Below are 18,573 nucleotides of genomic sequence, written 5' to 3' on the forward strand. Positions count from 1 at the left end.
ATATTATACATATTTTTCTTTAAAGAAATAATAATAATTTACAAAAAATTGTATATTCAAAAAATAATTTGTGAAAAAATCGGTGAATCGTTTTTTTTTTAATTTTCTGAATTTTATAAATTCTTTCAAAAAAGCTTTATAACGCATATGTATCGGTTATGACTCAATTATAAGAATTATGAAGTAGAATCTGACTATAATAGCAACAACAAAATTGGTAGGCTTATTATTTATTTACTAAATAGAAATGTTTTTTATTGATACAAAAAAAGTTCAAATATTGTTTTTAGAGCTTAAACAATACACAATTTCTATGTACACAAAAAATTTTCAGTCGAGTTGTTATTTAAACAGCTTGTCTTTTTTCACACAGAATTCAATATTTTGAACCGAATTTTATTGATTTTAATTTCCTACACCACTATAGTGGGGAGGGTATTATGCGTTTGTGCTGATGATTGTAACAGCCAAAAATCCCACACCCATCTTAAAGCATACCAATCGGCTCCGAATCACTTTCTGATTCGATTTGGCTATGTCTGTCTGTCTGTCTGTCTGTCTGTCTGTCTGTCTGTCTGTCTGTCTGTCTGTCTGTCTGTCTGTCTGTCTATCTATCTATCTATCTATCTATCTACCTATCTATCAGTCAGTCAGTCAGTCAGTCAGTCTGTCTGTCCGTCTGTATATCCATGCAATCGTACCGCCCAAATAGGGCTTCAGAAAATTACTTAAGGATAGGACCATATTAACTCGTGCCCCTATATAACCTCTCTTTTAGATTTTTTTCAACAGATTGTTAAAATATTTCGGTATTATGGTCAAAAACAAATTAAATGCTTTATTATTAAAACAATACTTCACATTTTCAACATACTCACTAGTGTAGGGTATTACGTGTTAGACATGACCGACTATATATTCTTACTTGTTTATGTTGGAACTTCAATTCCAATTGTATTTAGGAACTTTCTCATTGTTTTCAATTATTTTTCAGTATTCTAAAATTAAATTTTACAAACTTTAAAACTTTTCTACTGACCATAGTTACAAGCGAAATTATTCTGAAATACACTTGAAAATGATAAACCATTTATAAAGCCTTAAATATGGCCAAAAAGCTGAGGTAATGGAGAAAACTGAGATTTGAGTTCAGAGCAGCTTAACCCTATAGAAAAGAATACTTTGGTCTCTGGGTTTCGACATTTTTAAAATTGTGTGGGCATCTAAGTATAATTAGCTTCCATAAGTTCCTCATATTAAAATCGCTTTGATACTCAGTTACATGGTAATACAATTAGGGATTAATTCACTTTGAATTCTCGAGACATGAATATAACTTTCACCTAATTACTGCTCCGAATTTTTCGTTCTGAAAGTTCTTATACACCTACATATAATTCAATATTTTTAAAAAGCAACCTAAAGTTTTTGCCAAAACTGTAATATTTTCTAATTCATTAACTGGGACCACTTGAATAAATTAATATTTGTTTTTTAACTATAACATCATTTATTGAACAATTAAGTATAACATCTATTCATAATTGTAATTTCGGAAAATTTTAAAATTAACCTTGTCTATTTGGTACCTTTTGTTTATTGCCACCAGCTTTTTGTTTATTAGCTCCTGGTTTTGGTCTATTAGCTCCATTACGGTTATTTTGCATCTTGAGTGCTTGCTGTTGCTTCATAATAAGCTGTCTCCTTTTCATCATGTTCTGTTTCCTTTTCAAAATAAACTCTTGCCTCTTCTTAATCATTTGATGTCTCTTTTTGATTTGTTCACGTCTCTTCTTATTGGCCTGTTGTTGTTTTTTAAGCTGCTGCTTCATTTTCTTAATATTCTGGCGATTTTTCTTGATTTGTTGACGTCTTTTTTGGTTGGCCTTTTTCAAGGGGTTTTTATTAGCAGCGGGTTTCTTGCCTCCAGCTGGTTTATTTCCTCCAGCGGCGGGTTTATTTCCTCCAGCGGCGGGTTTATTACCACCAGCAGCTGGTTTATTGGAGCCAGCAGGTTTATTACCACCGGCAGCTGGTTTATCACCTCCAGCAGGTGGAGAACCACCTTCGTCTTTACCCTTGTCATCACCTCCATCGCCTTTGTCATCACCACCTTCGTCTTTTTTGTCATCGTCACCTTCACCTTTATCTTCATCGCCTTCTTCCTTTTTATCTTCGTCTCCTTCTTCAGCCTTTTCCTCCTCACCACCTCCTTCTGGTGTCTCTTCTTCGGCTAGCGCCAAAGCTAGTACTAGGCCAAAAATGAAAATTGTAAAAAGTTTCATGTTCCTTTTTAGTTCTCTTTCCTTATGTTGTTCTTAAGTGAATCAACTCTTGAGTTAAACTGTAATTACTTCTCAGCTATAGATCCACTATTTATGGCAAAATTTTGAAACTCTTTTTTTCAATAAGTCTTATATAAAAATGCGTAGCAGCAGTTAAAACAAATATTTATTTTTGACTTTCTAAATGTGTTGTGTATCTCACTATATTAAGCAAATAATTATATGTATATTAGCAAATTAGCAGTTAAATAAATATTAACTTGTATGGAAAGAAATTCGTTAAAAATTTGCTAATAATTATTATTATTATTAAAGCACAAGTCAAGGTCAACTATTTTTTTAATTTTTAGTAAAAATAAAAATGTGTTAAAGAAATGAGCGTGTTTTCTTCAGGCCGAGAATGTAACAATATCGATTTATAATTCTATAAAGAGGGTTCGAAATATAATCGGATATATATGGTAATTTCTAAACTTTTAATATCTAAACTAAATAGGCATGTACGAACGAAAATATTAACTTTAAAATTTTATAAGGATCTCGCTCGACCACTTCATAACTGAAAGTAACCCTGTAGGTACACAGAAAAAATTAATTTTAAAAAAATTTCAATTAAACGATTAATCGACAACTTTAAAAGGGTTCAATTCATTTTGTATTTGAATCATAAAAATATATAATCAAATACATTTTTAATAACAACAAAAATATAAAAAAATAAAAATTTTTTATACGAAATCAATTATAAGTAGTAATTGAATATACAATTTTTGTTATAGGTTGAACTTCAATAAACAAAATAATTGAAAACGAGGTTTTGGTAATTGAAATCGTTTTTCAGTTTTTTCTGTGTAGGATAATGTTAGTTAAAGATCTCAATTTTATTTTATATTAAAAATTAAATTATTTTATTATTTATTTATTTAATTATTTTATTATTTTGTGTTTTTTTTTTTTTTTTTTTTTTTTTGAAATCTCACATAAATTAATTATTATATAATAATAAAAATATTTTCATAGATAACTTGATAATAATATTACTGTTACAATTTATAAATTACAAAGTATGTATCCACAAACCCATGCATACATCACAGAAAAAACTAAAAATATGTTTCAATTATCAAAATAATTGTATCAAGCAAGTTTTGCACCTATCACCAAAATGATGATATCAATTATCAAATTTGTAAAAATATTAAAAAAATACTTTTTTTTTTCCAAATAACGAATTAATCAGAACAATTAATATCAATAATTGAGACAAAATTTAAAATTGATTAATTCATTAATTGTATAAATTAAATATTTAATAAAAATAAAATCTAATTTTTATTAATTTATTAATCAAATGAATTAGTTTGTTTGGTAGAAAATGTACTAAAAACCAATTAAGTTGATGATTAAAACAATCAAATTATTAATTGATTACTCACAATGTTAAAGGAATGCTTGACCTTTAACAATGCGTTGAGCATTTACAAAAAATATCACTTTATTATCAAATTTGAACATATAAAGTGTTTTATAAATTGTCAGGAAAATTGAATATTATATGCCTAAAATCGTATTGACTATTTAAGAATTATAAACATTGTTAGCATAAGAAATCAAAATAAAATATTAAAAAAAAAAACAAAAATAGAAAAGTTGGCCCGAAAATTTTTTTCAATCAATTAAAAAACTAATTGAATCAATTAAAAATTTAATCAAATTTGTAAACTTAGGTTTTAAACAACGAGATAATTACGACAAATAAAAAATTGCTTAAAGTAATATTAAAGAAAGAGAAAAACATGTTAATTGAAAATAAACTACTGATAATTTTTTCTGTGATACATACATCGAAATATTAGTCCTAGACCCACAAAAGTACATGTATGTACTGGGTCCTTATTATACCCTACACCACTTTAGTGGGGAGGTTTGTGCTGATGTTTGTAACGCACAATAACATTGGTCCTATACCCATCTTAAAGTATACCAATTGACTTAGAATCATTCTGTGAGTCGATTTAGCTATGTCCGTCCGTCCATGTAAACATTGTAATCAAACTACAGGTCGCAATTTTGAAGATAATTCAATGAAATTTTGCATACGATCTTCTATTATACTAGAGACGTTCCTATTAAAAATGGGAAATCGGTCCAATATTTGACCTAGCCCCCATACAATTGAACCACCCGAATAGGGCTTTTAAGTTCATAATTATGTTCAGTATACTCGTATCTCGACAAAATGCTGCAAAACCAAGTTCTATACTAGCCATCATTTAGCCTGATGAATTTTATTGATGATAGGGCCTCATTTGACCCTAGCCCCTATATAAAGCCCCCTTCGAAATATAACTTAAATTTACACTATTTTATTCAACAAAAAATGGCTAAAGTATATCTAAGACAAGATACAATTCAATTTAAATGCTAAATAACTGGTGTAGGGTATTATATGGTCGGCCTCGTCCGACTATAACTTCTTACATGTTATATACTGATACGGATCTAGTCGATTCGTCTGTTCGGTTCGTCTGTCTGTTAAAAATACAATAGTGTCCGATCGGAAGCAGATAGATGGATAAAATTAGCCATAAATATTCTTTATTGATAATGTTTGTTTTGAATTGGAAATGGGAAAGATCCTTACAAGTGATCAGTAAAGACAAGTAAACTCTCTTAGCCAAAAAATATAATTATATTTTAAGATGATCCTTCCATCTGTTTGTCTGTTGAATGAAATTGTGCTAAAATTGTATAAAAAATATCAATCCACAATTTCACCAAAGTCCCAAACATACATGGGAATACATTTTCCACAAGTAAGTCTACTGCCCAAATTAATACTCAGGAGTTAGGTTAATATTATACCATATTTGAATCTAGCAACCATATAAGGGCCCCTTCAGGAAATTATTTTATCGTATGCCATTATGTAGCTTTCAGATAACTGTATAAAGATGATAATAGATATAAATAAGTTTCATAACATTTTTATCAAATATCATGAGGAATGGTCAATAATTGACATAACCTGCATATAAACACTTTTACTTAAAATCTTTGATCAATAAAGTGTTCAAAAATATGAAATTAATACAAATTTCAACAAAAACTATTTTATTCGAGATATTAATGTTTCAAATTATGTTGGTCCCGGATCCCTCATTAATGCCCCTAATCACATAATTAGTCTAATTAAGTGAGGCTCTTGTCAGAATAAAAACATTTGTATTCAATTCCATTTTTTTATTGTTTTTTGCTATTATATTAAAACCTAATTTTCTTTAAAATAATAAAACAACTAAAAAATTTATTTTTTTTTTCTTTAGAATCTGCTTAAGCAAGCATATTTATTTTTGCAACAATTTCACAATTTTAAAATTCTATTCTATTTTAACCTTGTCTGTTGGGAACCTTTGGTCTGTTTGCTCCAACCTTTTGATTTTGTTTGTTTTTATTTTTATTTGCAGCAGTTTTCTTCTTATTAGCAGCGGCCTTTTGTCTTTGAGCTTGTAATCTCTTCATGTTAGACTGTTGGATCTTAAAGTTAGCCTGTTGCCTTTTCAGATTTCTTAATTGTTGGTCAATCATAACCTGTTGTCTCTTCATCATGGCCTGTTGTCTTTTTCTAATAGCTTGCATTCTTTTCCTCTTGGCTTGTTGTTTCTTCATGATGGCTTGTTGTCTTTTCAAAAGGGCCTGTTGTTTTTTCCTAATTTGTTTTCTTTTTTGAACTAGATTTTGCTTATTATTGGCTGGTTTCTTAGATCCAGCAGGTTTATTTCCACCTGCAGCAGGTTTGTTTGAGGAACCGCCACCAGCTGGTTTTTTACCTGGAGCCGGAGCAGGGGAGGCTGATCCACCACCAGCTGGTTTAGAACCACCTTTGTCGCCATCGCCTTTATCATCACCATCCTTGTCATCACCTCCATCGCCTTTGTCATCACCACCTTCGTCTTTTTTGTCTTCGTCACCTCCTTCACCCTTGTCGTCACCACCTTCTCCACCCTTGTCATCATCACCAGGTTCATCACCCTTGTCCTCAGCACCATCTCCTTCTGCTTCTTCGGCTAAAGCCAAAGCCAAAACAAGGCCAAAAATTAAAATTGTAAAAAGTTTCATGATACGATCGTTTTTTTTTTCTTTCTCCCGTAAACTTGTTCTTAATCCAATAAACTCTTGAATTAAACTGTAATTACTACTCTGCCGTAGTTCCACTATTTATGGTAAAAATTTTGAAACTCTTTTTTCATACGCTAAAAATAAACACGCATAAAAATTGTCGCTAATAAAATATTTATTTTAAAACTTTCTATAGATGTTGACTCTTTCAATAGCGATTAAACAAAGGAAATATATTATAAAATTATTAAGTAAATATTTATTGAAATAGAAATTAATTTGCAAATTAAATTAAATTTGGCATTGATGAAAAACAAGTGTTTTCAAAAAAGAATTTAAACTGAAAATAAAAGGAAATGTGATTTTTGTCAAAAGAAGTGTACTATTCTAATCAAGAACTTTAAAGACAATAGACTTCATTACTTAAAACACCGTCTGACACTCAAAATTAGACACGAACACGATGATATACGTCGGAAACTATAATTTTTTTCATTTCGTGATCCTGTGTCCTTTTTAAAGGACAAAACACATTTTAAAATACTTCTACTGATCAAACAATGTCAAATTTGATGTCAAGCGAACAAGAGGAGTTGTAAAATGTTTTGTGTTATTTTTATTTTATTCTATCAGGATCAAAAGATGTAAAAAATGTCTTTCAAAAATTGTTTGAAAAAATGAAATTGAAAACATAAATGTTTTAAAAAGCATTTTTGATATCTTTTTATCCTGACAGTATAAAATAAAAATAATACCAAATATTTCCCTACTCATCTTGTTTGCTTGACATCAAATTCGACATTGTTTGATCAGTAGAAGTATATTTTTTACTTTTCAAAACTTTAAAGTCCTTTAAAAAGTACACTGGATAAGGAAATAAAAAACCAAAAAATTCAATGAAAAACTCAACCATGAAATTTATAGTTTCTGACGTACATATATCATCCGGTTCGTGTCTAACGAATTTTTTCCCTTTTTGTTGGACGATGTAATAAACAGTTTACATCTGTTTATAAATAAATATAGTAAATTTTAAAAATTTTTCAAAAAATTTATGTCCAAATTCAGAAAAAAGAAAAGAAAAAATTTATTTTTTTATGAAAACTACTCAGTTTTTGTTAGTGTTTATACCCTACACCACTATAGTGGGGAGGGCATTATACGTTTGTGCTGATGTTTGTAACACACAAAAATATTGGTCCTACACCCACCTTAAAGTATACCGATCGATTCAGAATCATTTTTTGAGTCGATTAAGACATGTCCGTCCGTCTGTCCGGCTGGCTGGCTGGCTGGCTGTCCATGTAAACTTTGTGCGCAAGGTACAGGCCGCAATTTTCAAGATAATTTGATGAAATTTGGACCAAGCATGTTTGACCTATACTCCTATATGAAGCCTCATTTAGAAAATTAGTTTTTTATCAAAAAATTACATACTTTGCAATTAAGGTAAAATTCAACATAAAAGTTTCGTTATGAAAAATAAAAATTTTTAAAATATACTCATGGTGTAGGGTATTATATGGTCGGCCATGCCCGACTATACTTTCCTACTTGTTTTCATATAAAATTTTAAATACTGTTTTTCATTCTTCTTTCTGAATACGGGCCTTAAGCTTTTATAAAACTTGTTTATGTGAAATTTCATCTCTATATATAATTATTTAATTTTAGCGAAATTTCAATTCTCTACAGACAGACGGACAGACATGGCTAGATGGTCTTAGAAATTCATAAGTAGCTTTTATGGGTCTTAGGCAAATATTTTGATGTATTACAAACGGAATGACAAAATCAATATACACCACCCACCCCCCATCTTAATTAATTCCTTATAATTGTTTCTTAAATTATTACAAAATTTTAACATAAATAGTACCCCAAATGACAAAGATTGAATTAAAAATATAATTACAACAAAGTTTAACGGTTTGTATTGAAAAATGAAATTCCTAACAATTTTTATTTTTGTCTTAATGATGAAACAGAACACGACTCTAACTTCAAGCAAAAACGTCGTCAAAACGATATAGTAACTATAAATTGTCTGATATTTCTATTTATTTTCTTTTGTTTTTATTTTTCGTTGCCTATTTACATGGTTTTGTTTATAAAATGTATGAAAATATTTCAAAAGTATGGTAATGCTGTTGAGAGAATGAGTACCTAAAAATATTAGCATAAAAATAAACGTTCTCAAAATAAAATAAAATCTATTTTTACAAGCGCACTTTACGACTTCAAAAAATTCCAATTTGTATGGAAAGAACAATGACTCTGGCCCAGGATGCAATAACCGAAGGCCCTGCTGCTGATGAAGATAAAACAACTGCTAGTCCTCCAGCTGATGGCGATAAAACAACTCAAAAACCTAAAGATAAACCCGTCAACAAACCAGCTGGTGGCGATAAACCTGCAGGAGGAAATAAACCATCATCAACAAGTCCACCCTTCTAAAAAACCTGCTGAGACCACCAAGAAACCCGCTCAAAATAACAACTTACAAAAGGAAAATCAAAAGAGACGCAAACGAATTAAGAAACAACAAAAAGAAATCAAGAAAATGAAAACCTTGATCATAAAGCGACACCAGGCTAATCAAAAGAGACGAGCAGCTATCCAGAATAGAGCCGCTGAAAATAAGAAGAAACAACAGACGATTAAGAAGAGAGACGAAGTCATGAAGAAAAGAAGTGAAACTGTTAAAAAACAAAAGGAATATCTCTAGAAGCTATTGGCCATCAATACTGCTGCTAAAAAGAAGTTGAATGCTAGTAGAGCTCCTTATAGAGGTTAAATTTTTTTAAAATAACAATTTAATAAAGGTTTTATTATTTATATTTAAAAAGAAGTAAGAAATTATAATCGGGTGAAGCCGACCATATAGCACCCTACACCTTTTACAAAAATAAAATGTGATTTAGTTTTAATTTATGTTGAATTGTACCTTGCCTCAGATATACTTAAGTCATTTATTGTTTAATAAAATTGTGGACATTTAAGTAAAATTTTGAAGGGGGCTTTGTATAGGGGCTACGGTCAAATGAGACCCTAGTATAGAACTTGGTTTTGCAGCTTTTTGTCGAGATACGAGTATATTAAACATAATTATGAACTTAAAAGCCCTATTCGTCGGGTTCAGTTGTATGGGGGCTATTTGAAATAATGGACCGATGTTAATCATTTTCAATAGGCTTCGTTTCCGGTACCATTGAAGATCATGTACCAAATTTCATTGAATTATTTTCAAAATTGCGACCTGTAGTTTGATTACAAAGTTTACATGGACGGACGGACTGATTCTAAGCCTATTGGTATACTTTAAGGTGGCTTTAACGCTCATTACTGGATTCAAAATACAAGTATAGCGATGAAATTGACATATGTAAGTAGGTCTTTTACGAACCAAAATCTATGTACCAAATTTTCTGTTCCTTGCGAGCCAAAATCTCATAACCAAATTTTATGTGAATCGGTCTATAATTGATCCTACCCCGATATAAGGTCCCTTTCAGAAAATTACTCTAACGCTCATTACTGGCATAAAAGTACGAGTATTAAGATAAAATTCGACATAAGTAAGTTTCTTATGAATCGGCATATGATTGATCCTCATATAAGCTCCCCTTCAGAAAATGACCTTAAAGCGAGTTAAAATCTCTCTACCAAATTTAGTGCTGATCGGTCCACAATTGACCCTACCCCCCTATATAAAGTCCCCTTAAGAAAATTACATTAACGAACATTTCTGGTTTAAAAATGTGGATCGGTCTATAATTGATCCTACCCCGATATAAGGTCCCTTTCAGAAAATTAGTCTAACGCTCATTACTGGCTTAAAAGTACGAGTATTAAGATAAAATTCGACATAAGTAAGTTTCTTATGAATCGGCATATGATTGATCCTCATATAAGCTCCCCTTCAGAAAATGACCTTAAAGCGAGTTAAAATCTCTCTACCAAATTTAGTGCGGATCGGTCCATCAAACATACGGTTTGATGGTGGGTATATGAGATTCGAAATACATATTGAAAAATCGATAGTGATGAAAATTTGTGCCTGGCCTACTATAGATAATAGCAAATTTCATAGACATCGATTTTTTTAGGTTTGGTCACTTGACATGGAATGGCCCATATGTATATACTGTAGATGCGGAAATTGTGTACATTTCAAAAACTAAGTTAACATAAATATAATATGTTAAATACAAATTCCTTCTATAAAGAAAAATAATAATAATTATTAGTTAGTACTGTCTGACTAAACAGGATATTTATTTATAAACACATTAAAATAATATTATTAATTATAATATCTTATCCACGTCTGTTTTGTTGCTTCAACAAAGCGTCTAATCTTTTCTTTTCAGCTAAAGCTTTCTTTATCTGGGTTTGGAGTTTTTTCATGTTATTCTCTTGAATTTTGAAATTGTCATTTTGTTTCCTAACATATGCAAATTGTTTCTTACGAATGGTTTCCTGATTCTTAATTTTGGCCAATTGCTTCTTCTTAATGGCTTGTTGCTTCTTTCTTTTAGCGTTTTGTTTCCTGATAATAGCTTGTTGTTTTTTCATAAAGGCTAATTGTTTTTTCTTAATTTCTTGGCGTTGTTTATTGACGTTTTGTTGATTAGGTTTTTTATTGGGTTTTTTGTTGGGCTTATTAGCTGGTTTATTATTGGCAGGTTTATTTGAACCACCAGCTGGTTTTTTGCCACCAGATGGTTTATCTCCACCAGCTGGTTTGTCGGCAGGTTTATCACCACCTGCTGGCTTATCAGCCGATTTTTCAGTTGTTTCATCGCCACCAGCTGGAGCAGCTTGGGTTGTTTTATCTCCCCCTTCAGTAGTCGATTCCTCGCCAATAGTCATTGCCAATATTAAGCCAAATATAAAAATTGTTAAGAATTTCATTGTCCTTTAATATTTGGATGTTTTTGGTTACGATTTAAATTATATTATTAATTCAATGAACACTTGAATTAAACTATAAATCTTTGCCATTAATCTTACTATTTATGGTAAAAATTTGTAATAATTTCTTAGGCAAATATTAACACGTGTAAAAATTTTTCAGCAGATTATTATAGTAATTAATCATTCTTGTTTGTTTAGTTGTTTTCGAATTAAATAAATATTTATTTGATTTCTTGTATAACTTATCCAAGTGTAAATATTGTTCTAGTTGTATATTAATTGTTGTTTTTACTAAAATCTCAACTGAAACAAAAACTTAACTTATATTGACATTTCTAAGATTATAGTCTTCTGATTTACCTTTGCTTTTATACGATAAAAAAAATTAGTTTCGGAATACAAACAAAATAACCCAGGAATATTCATTAGAGATTATACGAAAAAAATATAAAAGATTTTTTTGATAGAGGCCTCAGTAAAAATTTTGATCGAAGTAAAATTTGTTGAAAAAAAATCAGCAAACTTTATCACGCTCGCATCCCATTAAGCGACCCTTAAAGGAAATTGTATAGCAAAAAAAGGGCCCAGAAAAATAAAAAAAAAATTGTTAAAAATAATGTTTTTTGGAAACAGTAAAAAAATAGCTATCAAAATTCCTTTTGACAATTTTTGCTAGGACCAATAGGTAAAAAGTTACTCTCACTTAGAAAAACCATGTATGACCAAAATGTCCAAATTTGACCCCCTCTAACACCGGTAGTTCTTGACCGATAAAGCTAAAAATGTGTATCTGGCCTACTATCGAATAGTGATAACCTTGGTGCAAATTTCATCCAAATCTATTTTTTGAGTTGGGTCACTTGACACAAAGTTGTCCATATATTTTATACAAATTTTGTTTAGTAATTGCAGATTTTTCGATCCTTTTTCATTATAAACATGAATCCAGGGGTTTGAATTTTAAAATCTCTTTTATTTCCTCAGATTGACTTTTTGCCGTAAATACAAGACAATATATTTTTATTTTAATTTATCGTTGTTTTAAACTTTATGTTAATATATCTCGAAAAATGGAGATGATAAACATCTTTGACATCTTTGTTATAGCAAGAAGATGACGTTTAAAACGTCTTAGATATCGTGAATATCTGCAAAGTTTTTTTGTTACATGTAATCATTCGATTTTTTTAGTTTGTAGTAAAGGTGGAAGTACACATCACGCGTTGAGGCGGCAACGCTTTTCAAACTTTTCGCGCCTTACAAGCAGCAAGTTAGACTCCACGCGTCATTTTGATCTTTCTTTTAATGTTTTTAAGACTATTACTGTTTCAAAAATCAAAATTTTAAGTTTTTGTTTATTTTTAAATATTTTTCTTTCATTGTTGGTGAAATTTATTTCATTTTAGTTTATTCTTATTCTTCACAAAACAAAATACAACCCTGATCAGCTGTCAACGCGTCAAAAGTTGCTTAACTTTTTGCGGAAAATTCTTAAATTTGTTAACTAAGTTTATGTGAATTTTAAAATTGTGCCTAAGTTTCATGACTGAGATATAATAAAAGATTTTCTTTTTAAGTAGAAAAAATAAAAACTTTATTTATTAAATCACAAAGAATAAAAATATTATTCTAAATTAAAAAATATTAACCTCTGTTAGGAGCTCTACCAGCATTCAACTTCTTTCTAGCAGCAGCATTACTGGCCAATAACTTCTTAAGATATTCCCTTTGTTTATTAACGGTTTCACTTCTTTTCTTCATGACTTCGTTTCTCTTCTTAATCAACTGTTGTCTCTTCTTATTTTCAGCAGCCCTTTTCTGGATAGCTTCGCGTCTCTTTTGGTTAGCCTGATGTTCCTTCATGATCAATTTTTTCATGTTCTTGATTTGTTCTTGTTGTTTCTTAATTTGTTGGCGTCTCTTTTCATTTTCCTTTTTTAGATTGTTATTTTGAACAGGTTTCTTGGTGGCTGGTTTTTTAGTAGCGGCTGGTGAATCACCTTTAGAAGGACTATCTGCTGGTGGTTTATTTCCTCCCGCAGGCTTATTGCCACCAGCTGGCTTTTCAGCGGGTTTATCTGCTGGTTTATCTGCAGGTTTATCAGTTGGTTTATCGCCATCTGCTGGAGCTGCAGTTGTTTTATCTCCATCTGCAGGATCTTCGGTTGTTGTATCCTGGGCAAGAGTCGTAGCTAATATTAAACCAAAAATAAAAATTGTTAGGAATTTCATTGTGCTTTAATAATTCAATATAAACTGAAAAGTTTAGTTTGTAATTATATTATTAATTCAATGAACTCTTGAATTAAACTATAAATCTTTTTCATTTCGCTTACTATTTATGGTAAAATTTTGTAATAATTTCAGAGTTAATAATTAACACGTGTAAAGTTTTTTCTGTTTGTTTTTAATTCGTATTTGCTTAGCTGTTGTCTGTTTTCGTTTTAATATTTGTTTGATTTCTTGTACAAAATTGATCCACATATACTATACAAATTATTTATTTTTTGTTGTTTTTCCAAAATCTTAACTAAAAGAAAAATTGGGAAATTTGGCTTTTGAGAAAAGTATGCATCTAGTATGTACATATTGTTATTAGAAGCAATCGGTCTTAATTAATAAAAAATAATTTTCAATTTAATCATTTTGGAATCGATACAGAATATTGATACGCCACTCTAATCTTTCTAGGATATCTAAGAATTTTAGTGCATGTTGAAGTTTTAAGCAATTTTAATTTTTTTATTTGTATAACCACCCTCAAAAAAGTTAGGGGGTATATTGATTTTATCATTCCGTTTGTAACATGAGTCCTTACTTAATTCTAAGACGATCTAGCCATGTCCGTCCGTCTAACTGTGTGTCTGTTGAAAGCACGAACAGAAAGAGGATTGAAATTTCACACAAATACATATTCCCTATATATGTAAGATTTGTTTGGTATTGAATATCGGTAAACGTTTTCGCTTTCGCCCCCATACAAGCTCATTACAGGCTTAAAACTATAAGTACAGCGATAAAACTCGATTTCATTAGGAAACTCGACGTGACAGAAAGAAGTATGATGTAGGTTTTGTTTATTAATATTTTCAATTCAGTTACAATTTTTCAATTATTGAAGGATTTTATTGCAGACCAATATTATTAGTATAGTTTCAAGAATAATGAAGGAAATGTTATAAAATATTCCGTAGAATTGTTAGGATCGTCCCATTTCATTTTATATCCATATTGAAATAGTAAGGCAACTACAAATATTTAATAAAAATTGTATACCCTATACCAATTTAGTGGGCTCAAAAAGGGCTTTCGAAAAAAATGGATCAACTAAGTTTTATATACGCATTGTTGAACTTGCCAAATTTCGTAATAATCGGACCTCGTTCGACCTTAGACCCCATACAAAGTCCTCTTTCGAAAATAACTTGAATATTCACAATTCACTTTTAAACACTAACAACGTGATGAAATTTAGCATAAATAAATTTTATGTTAACATAAATCTATATTAATGCCCTAAAGTAGGCTATGAAATGTAACGCTTAACACACTGTTTTGATATGTTACATTTAATTATATGAATGTTTCTTTGTGACTGAACATTTTGTGTAAATTAAGACGTATTATTACAATAGCTTATTTACTTACTATGGAGATTGTTTCAACAGTTTTTGGAAATAATTTTCAAAAATTTTCAATATTAGAATTTTTAAATTGATTACAACTTCCGATAAGCTAAGAGAAAAAATTCGTTAGACAAGAATCGGCTGATATATGTGAAAACGCAGTTTTACTCCATTAAATTTATAGTTTCAAACGTATATCATCCTGTTCGTGTCTAATTTTGAGTGTCGGACGGTGTAATATCTACAATCTGTTTAAGTTGAAATGTATTAAAGTAATTATGAAATATTGTTAAACTTAAATTTATTAATGAAATACTTTATAGAGTTTAAAGAAAATAAGAAGTAAGAAAGTATAGTCGGGCTTGGCCGACTATATGATACACCAGTTATGAATATTAAATGTGATTTTTTTTTCATAATAAAGCATTTATCTTGAATATTACCTTGATTCCGATTAATTTAAGAAATTTATTGACGAAAAACTTATTTTCTAAAAGAGGCTTTATATGGGGGATAGGATCAAATGTGGAAAGATCCCGATAAAATGGGATGGATAGATTTGTATTTATATAATATTTATATAATATATATAATATTTGTCTGCACTAAATTTCATTGCAATAGCAATAGCTAATAAATGAATTGCAGATATTCAAGTCACTTTCTGAAGGGGGCTTTCTTGGGTCAAAACAAACGTGTATTCCAAATTTCATCAAATTATCTTGAAAATTGCGACCTGTACTTTGATAACAACGTTTACATGGACACACGGACGGTCGGACGGACGGACGGACGGACGGACGGACGGACGGACATCGTTAAATCGACTCAGAAAGTGATTCTAAGTAGATCGCTATATTTTAAGGTGGGTATAGTACTAATATTTTAATGCGTTACAAACATCAGCACAAACGTGTAATACCCTTTCCACTATAGTGGTGTAGGGTATAATGAGTAATGACTAGTAATCATTCATGTTTCCCTAATTATTTTCTTTTTTAATTGAAAAAATCTCAGGCGGTTATACGATTATCCATAGATACTCTGACACTGGGCACTATAATATTATCTTATAAAACTTACAAAAATATTTCTTTATTTAAAGTGTCGCAGAGCCCAAAAACTTTATGCCACTAGATACTATGACAAAACATGAAAACTAACTAAAAACAATTAATATTGATTATTAATTTGTACTGTCTGACTTAACAGAATATTTATTAGATAATAAAAAAAATTAAAATATTTTGAACCTCAAAATTTTATCCCCGATTGTTTTGTTGCTTCAACAAGGCATCTAATCTTTTCTTCTCCGCTAAAGCTTTCTTTATCTCAGCTTGAAGTCTCTTCATATTGTTCTCTTGAATTTTGAAATTTTCGTCCTGTTTCTTCATGTATGCAAGTTGTTTCTTACGGATATTATTTTGCTTCTTAATTATGGCCAATTGCTTTTGCTTGATGGCTTGTTGCTTCTTCCTTTTAGCGTTTTGTTTCTTAATAATAGCTTGTTGTTTCTTCAAAATAGCCAATTGTTTTTTCTTAATTTCTTCGCGTTGCTTATTGACGTTTTGTTGATTAGGTTTGTTATTGGGTTTATTTTCAGTGGGTTTACTAGCTGGTTTATCGGCAGGTTTATCTGAACCGCCAGCAGGTTTATCACCACCAGCCGGTTTATCGGCAGGTTTATCACCTCCAGCAGGCTTATCAGCTGGCTTTTCAGTTGTTTTATCTCCATCAGCTGGAGCAGCTTCGGTTGTTTTATCTCCATCAGCAGGAGCTTCGGTTGTTGCATCCTGGGCAAGAGTCGTTGCCAATATTAAGCCAAATATAAAAACTGTTAGAAATTTCATTGTTTTACGGCTAGTTGTAAGTTCAATCACCTATGGAATTGAAATATAACTTCTGGCAGATTAATTCACTATTTATTGCAAATTTTTTAATTTTTTTTTTTCTTGTATATGTAAATATTTTTGTAAATAAAAATTGTCTTTTTTATTGATATAGTTGTTGCCTTATGCTAATATTTAATTTAACATCAAAACATTTACAAATCTAAATAAAATAAATTTGTTTCTATTTTGTTGTTAAGTAAAATGCCGAATTACAGTTGTGTTTGTTTAGCTTAATAAAAAAATATATTTATTAGTCTGACTCACTTAATTTAGAGATCATGTTTTCTATGTAGTTAGTCTAGAATGGTATAGAAGCCTCGTTATAACAAAATAAAAGACTTAACAGAAGCACATTTTTCTGTGAGTCGGTCTAATGTTTATGTGCTTAAGGCTTAAAAAGTTTAAATTGTTTAAAGAAATGTTATGATAAAAGTGTCAGACATTTCCATATTTGGCAGAATTCTTCAATACATGCAATATGTATAAATTAAAATTATTTTAATAATTTTACACAATTCAAGTGCCTTATGAAATTTTTATTATTAAATGTACTTGTTATTTGTTTCCATATATAATCTCATTGTTGATTCCCCGATAGAATAATTAGTTGGTGAATTTATCTATCAGGTTGTGGGTCATGGGTACGATTCCTACCAGAGACTCTGGAGCAAATACCAGTAGGAATCCGTTGCTACACGGATGGCTCCAAATTGAGGTAAAAGGTGGGCCTGGGGTTCTATATTGAAGGTCCAGAAATAGAACTACACCACCGTTTACCTAATCATAATACAAGTTTACAGGCAGAAGTCCGAGCAATAACGGAATGTGTAAATTGGATTAAAATAATTTATTGATATATATTTGCCTTCTGGCAATTAGGATGATAGCAGGTGATAGAATTAAATCTAAGATCGTATTGGATTGTAAGAAAGTTTTAACTGAATATTCTCCCAAAGATAAGGTTTGCATCATATGCTTCAAGGGAAAAGAGCTCGAGGTAATTAACCTGACAAACGCAAAAACATTCGACGCAACAAAAGCTGAACTGAAAATATGGGCGAGAGAATCCTTCTTCGAATAATGAAAAGGTGGGTAAAACCACAAAGATCCTATGGGGTTACCCTGATGAGAACAAGACGAGAAATCTCCTCAAAAAAAGTCCGAGGTTAGTATGATACTACGTATTCTGAGTGGACACACAGGATTACGAGCACATCTATACAATATTGGACGTGCGGACTCAGATGAATGTAGATCATGTGAAGAGGACAGTGAAACTTTGGAGCACTTTCATTGCCACTGTCAGGAATTCGTCGAAGTTCGATCCAAGTATCTTGGAAGTGATATTATTCCGGAAATAACATTCCAGACTAACACGGATATTCTTAGGAATTACATCCAGGAAACTGAGTTTCTGAACATTTAAAAATTATACATTCAGTGAAATTTTTTCATGAAAAGGAGCGCACAACAGGCCCGATAGAGGCCTAACAACCTAAACTTGACTTTTGTGAGATGAGTATATGTATGAAATTTGCCGTTTCTACAATATACTTTTCCGACATATAAAGCATAAATTCAGAATCCTTATGGATAGTGAAGTTGATTTTGTGAAGACCGTCTGTGTGTTCGTATGTTTTAAAAAGAAAATTCTGAAGACCCCAGATATCTTCGGCAATATGTTCATACATAAAATAAGATTTCCGAAAATTCTTTCATTTGATATGATAG

The 18,573-nt window shown here is 30.6% G+C and overlaps 4 protein-coding genes across 6 annotated transcripts in view; 1 reads left to right on the forward strand and 3 right to left on the reverse strand.

The window, feature by feature from the left end:
* Nucleotides 1–18,573, forward strand: part of LOC119601849 (alpha-protein kinase 1) — a 273,362-nt gene that overhangs the window by 119,182 nt on the left and 135,607 nt on the right. The window lies entirely within an intron of this gene.
* LOC119601851 (41 kDa spicule matrix protein-like) lies at nucleotides 1,487–2,370 on the reverse strand. Its single transcript, XM_037953049.1, has one exon. The coding sequence runs from the start codon at nucleotides 2,283–2,285 to the stop codon at nucleotides 1,569–1,571; it is 717 nt and encodes a 238-aa protein (XP_037808977.1). The 5' UTR covers nucleotides 2,286–2,370; the 3' UTR covers nucleotides 1,487–1,568.
* Nucleotides 5,676–6,404, reverse strand: LOC119601842 (ribosomal RNA processing protein 1 homolog A-like). The gene has a single exon (XM_037953032.1). It carries the CDS (start codon nucleotides 6,402–6,404, stop codon nucleotides 5,676–5,678), a length of 729 nt encoding a protein of 242 aa, XP_037808960.1.
* LOC119601844 (cyclic AMP-dependent transcription factor ATF-4-like) lies at nucleotides 12,969–13,556 on the reverse strand. The gene has a single exon (XM_037953033.1). It carries the CDS (start codon nucleotides 13,554–13,556, stop codon nucleotides 12,969–12,971), a length of 588 nt encoding a protein of 195 aa, XP_037808961.1.

The sequence above is a fragment of the Lucilia sericata genome, unplaced genomic scaffold, assembly GCF_015586225.1.
Source record: "Lucilia sericata isolate MDLA Ls3-8-SP2 unplaced genomic scaffold, ASM1558622v1 Contig000193F_arrow, whole genome shotgun sequence".
In the NCBI taxonomy this organism is placed as follows: Eukaryota; Metazoa; Arthropoda; class Insecta; order Diptera; family Calliphoridae; genus Lucilia; species Lucilia sericata.

Coding starts and splice junctions, on each gene's coding strand:
- LOC119601851 (XM_037953049.1), bottom strand. CDS start 2,285: ATGAAACTTTTTACAATTTTCATTTTTGGCCTAGTACTAGCTTTGGCG.
- LOC119601844 (XM_037953033.1), bottom strand. CDS start 13,556: ATGAAATTCCTAACAATTTTTATTTTTGGTTTAATATTAGCTACGACT.
- LOC119601842 (XM_037953032.1), bottom strand. CDS start 6,404: ATGAAACTTTTTACAATTTTAATTTTTGGCCTTGTTTTGGCTTTGGCT.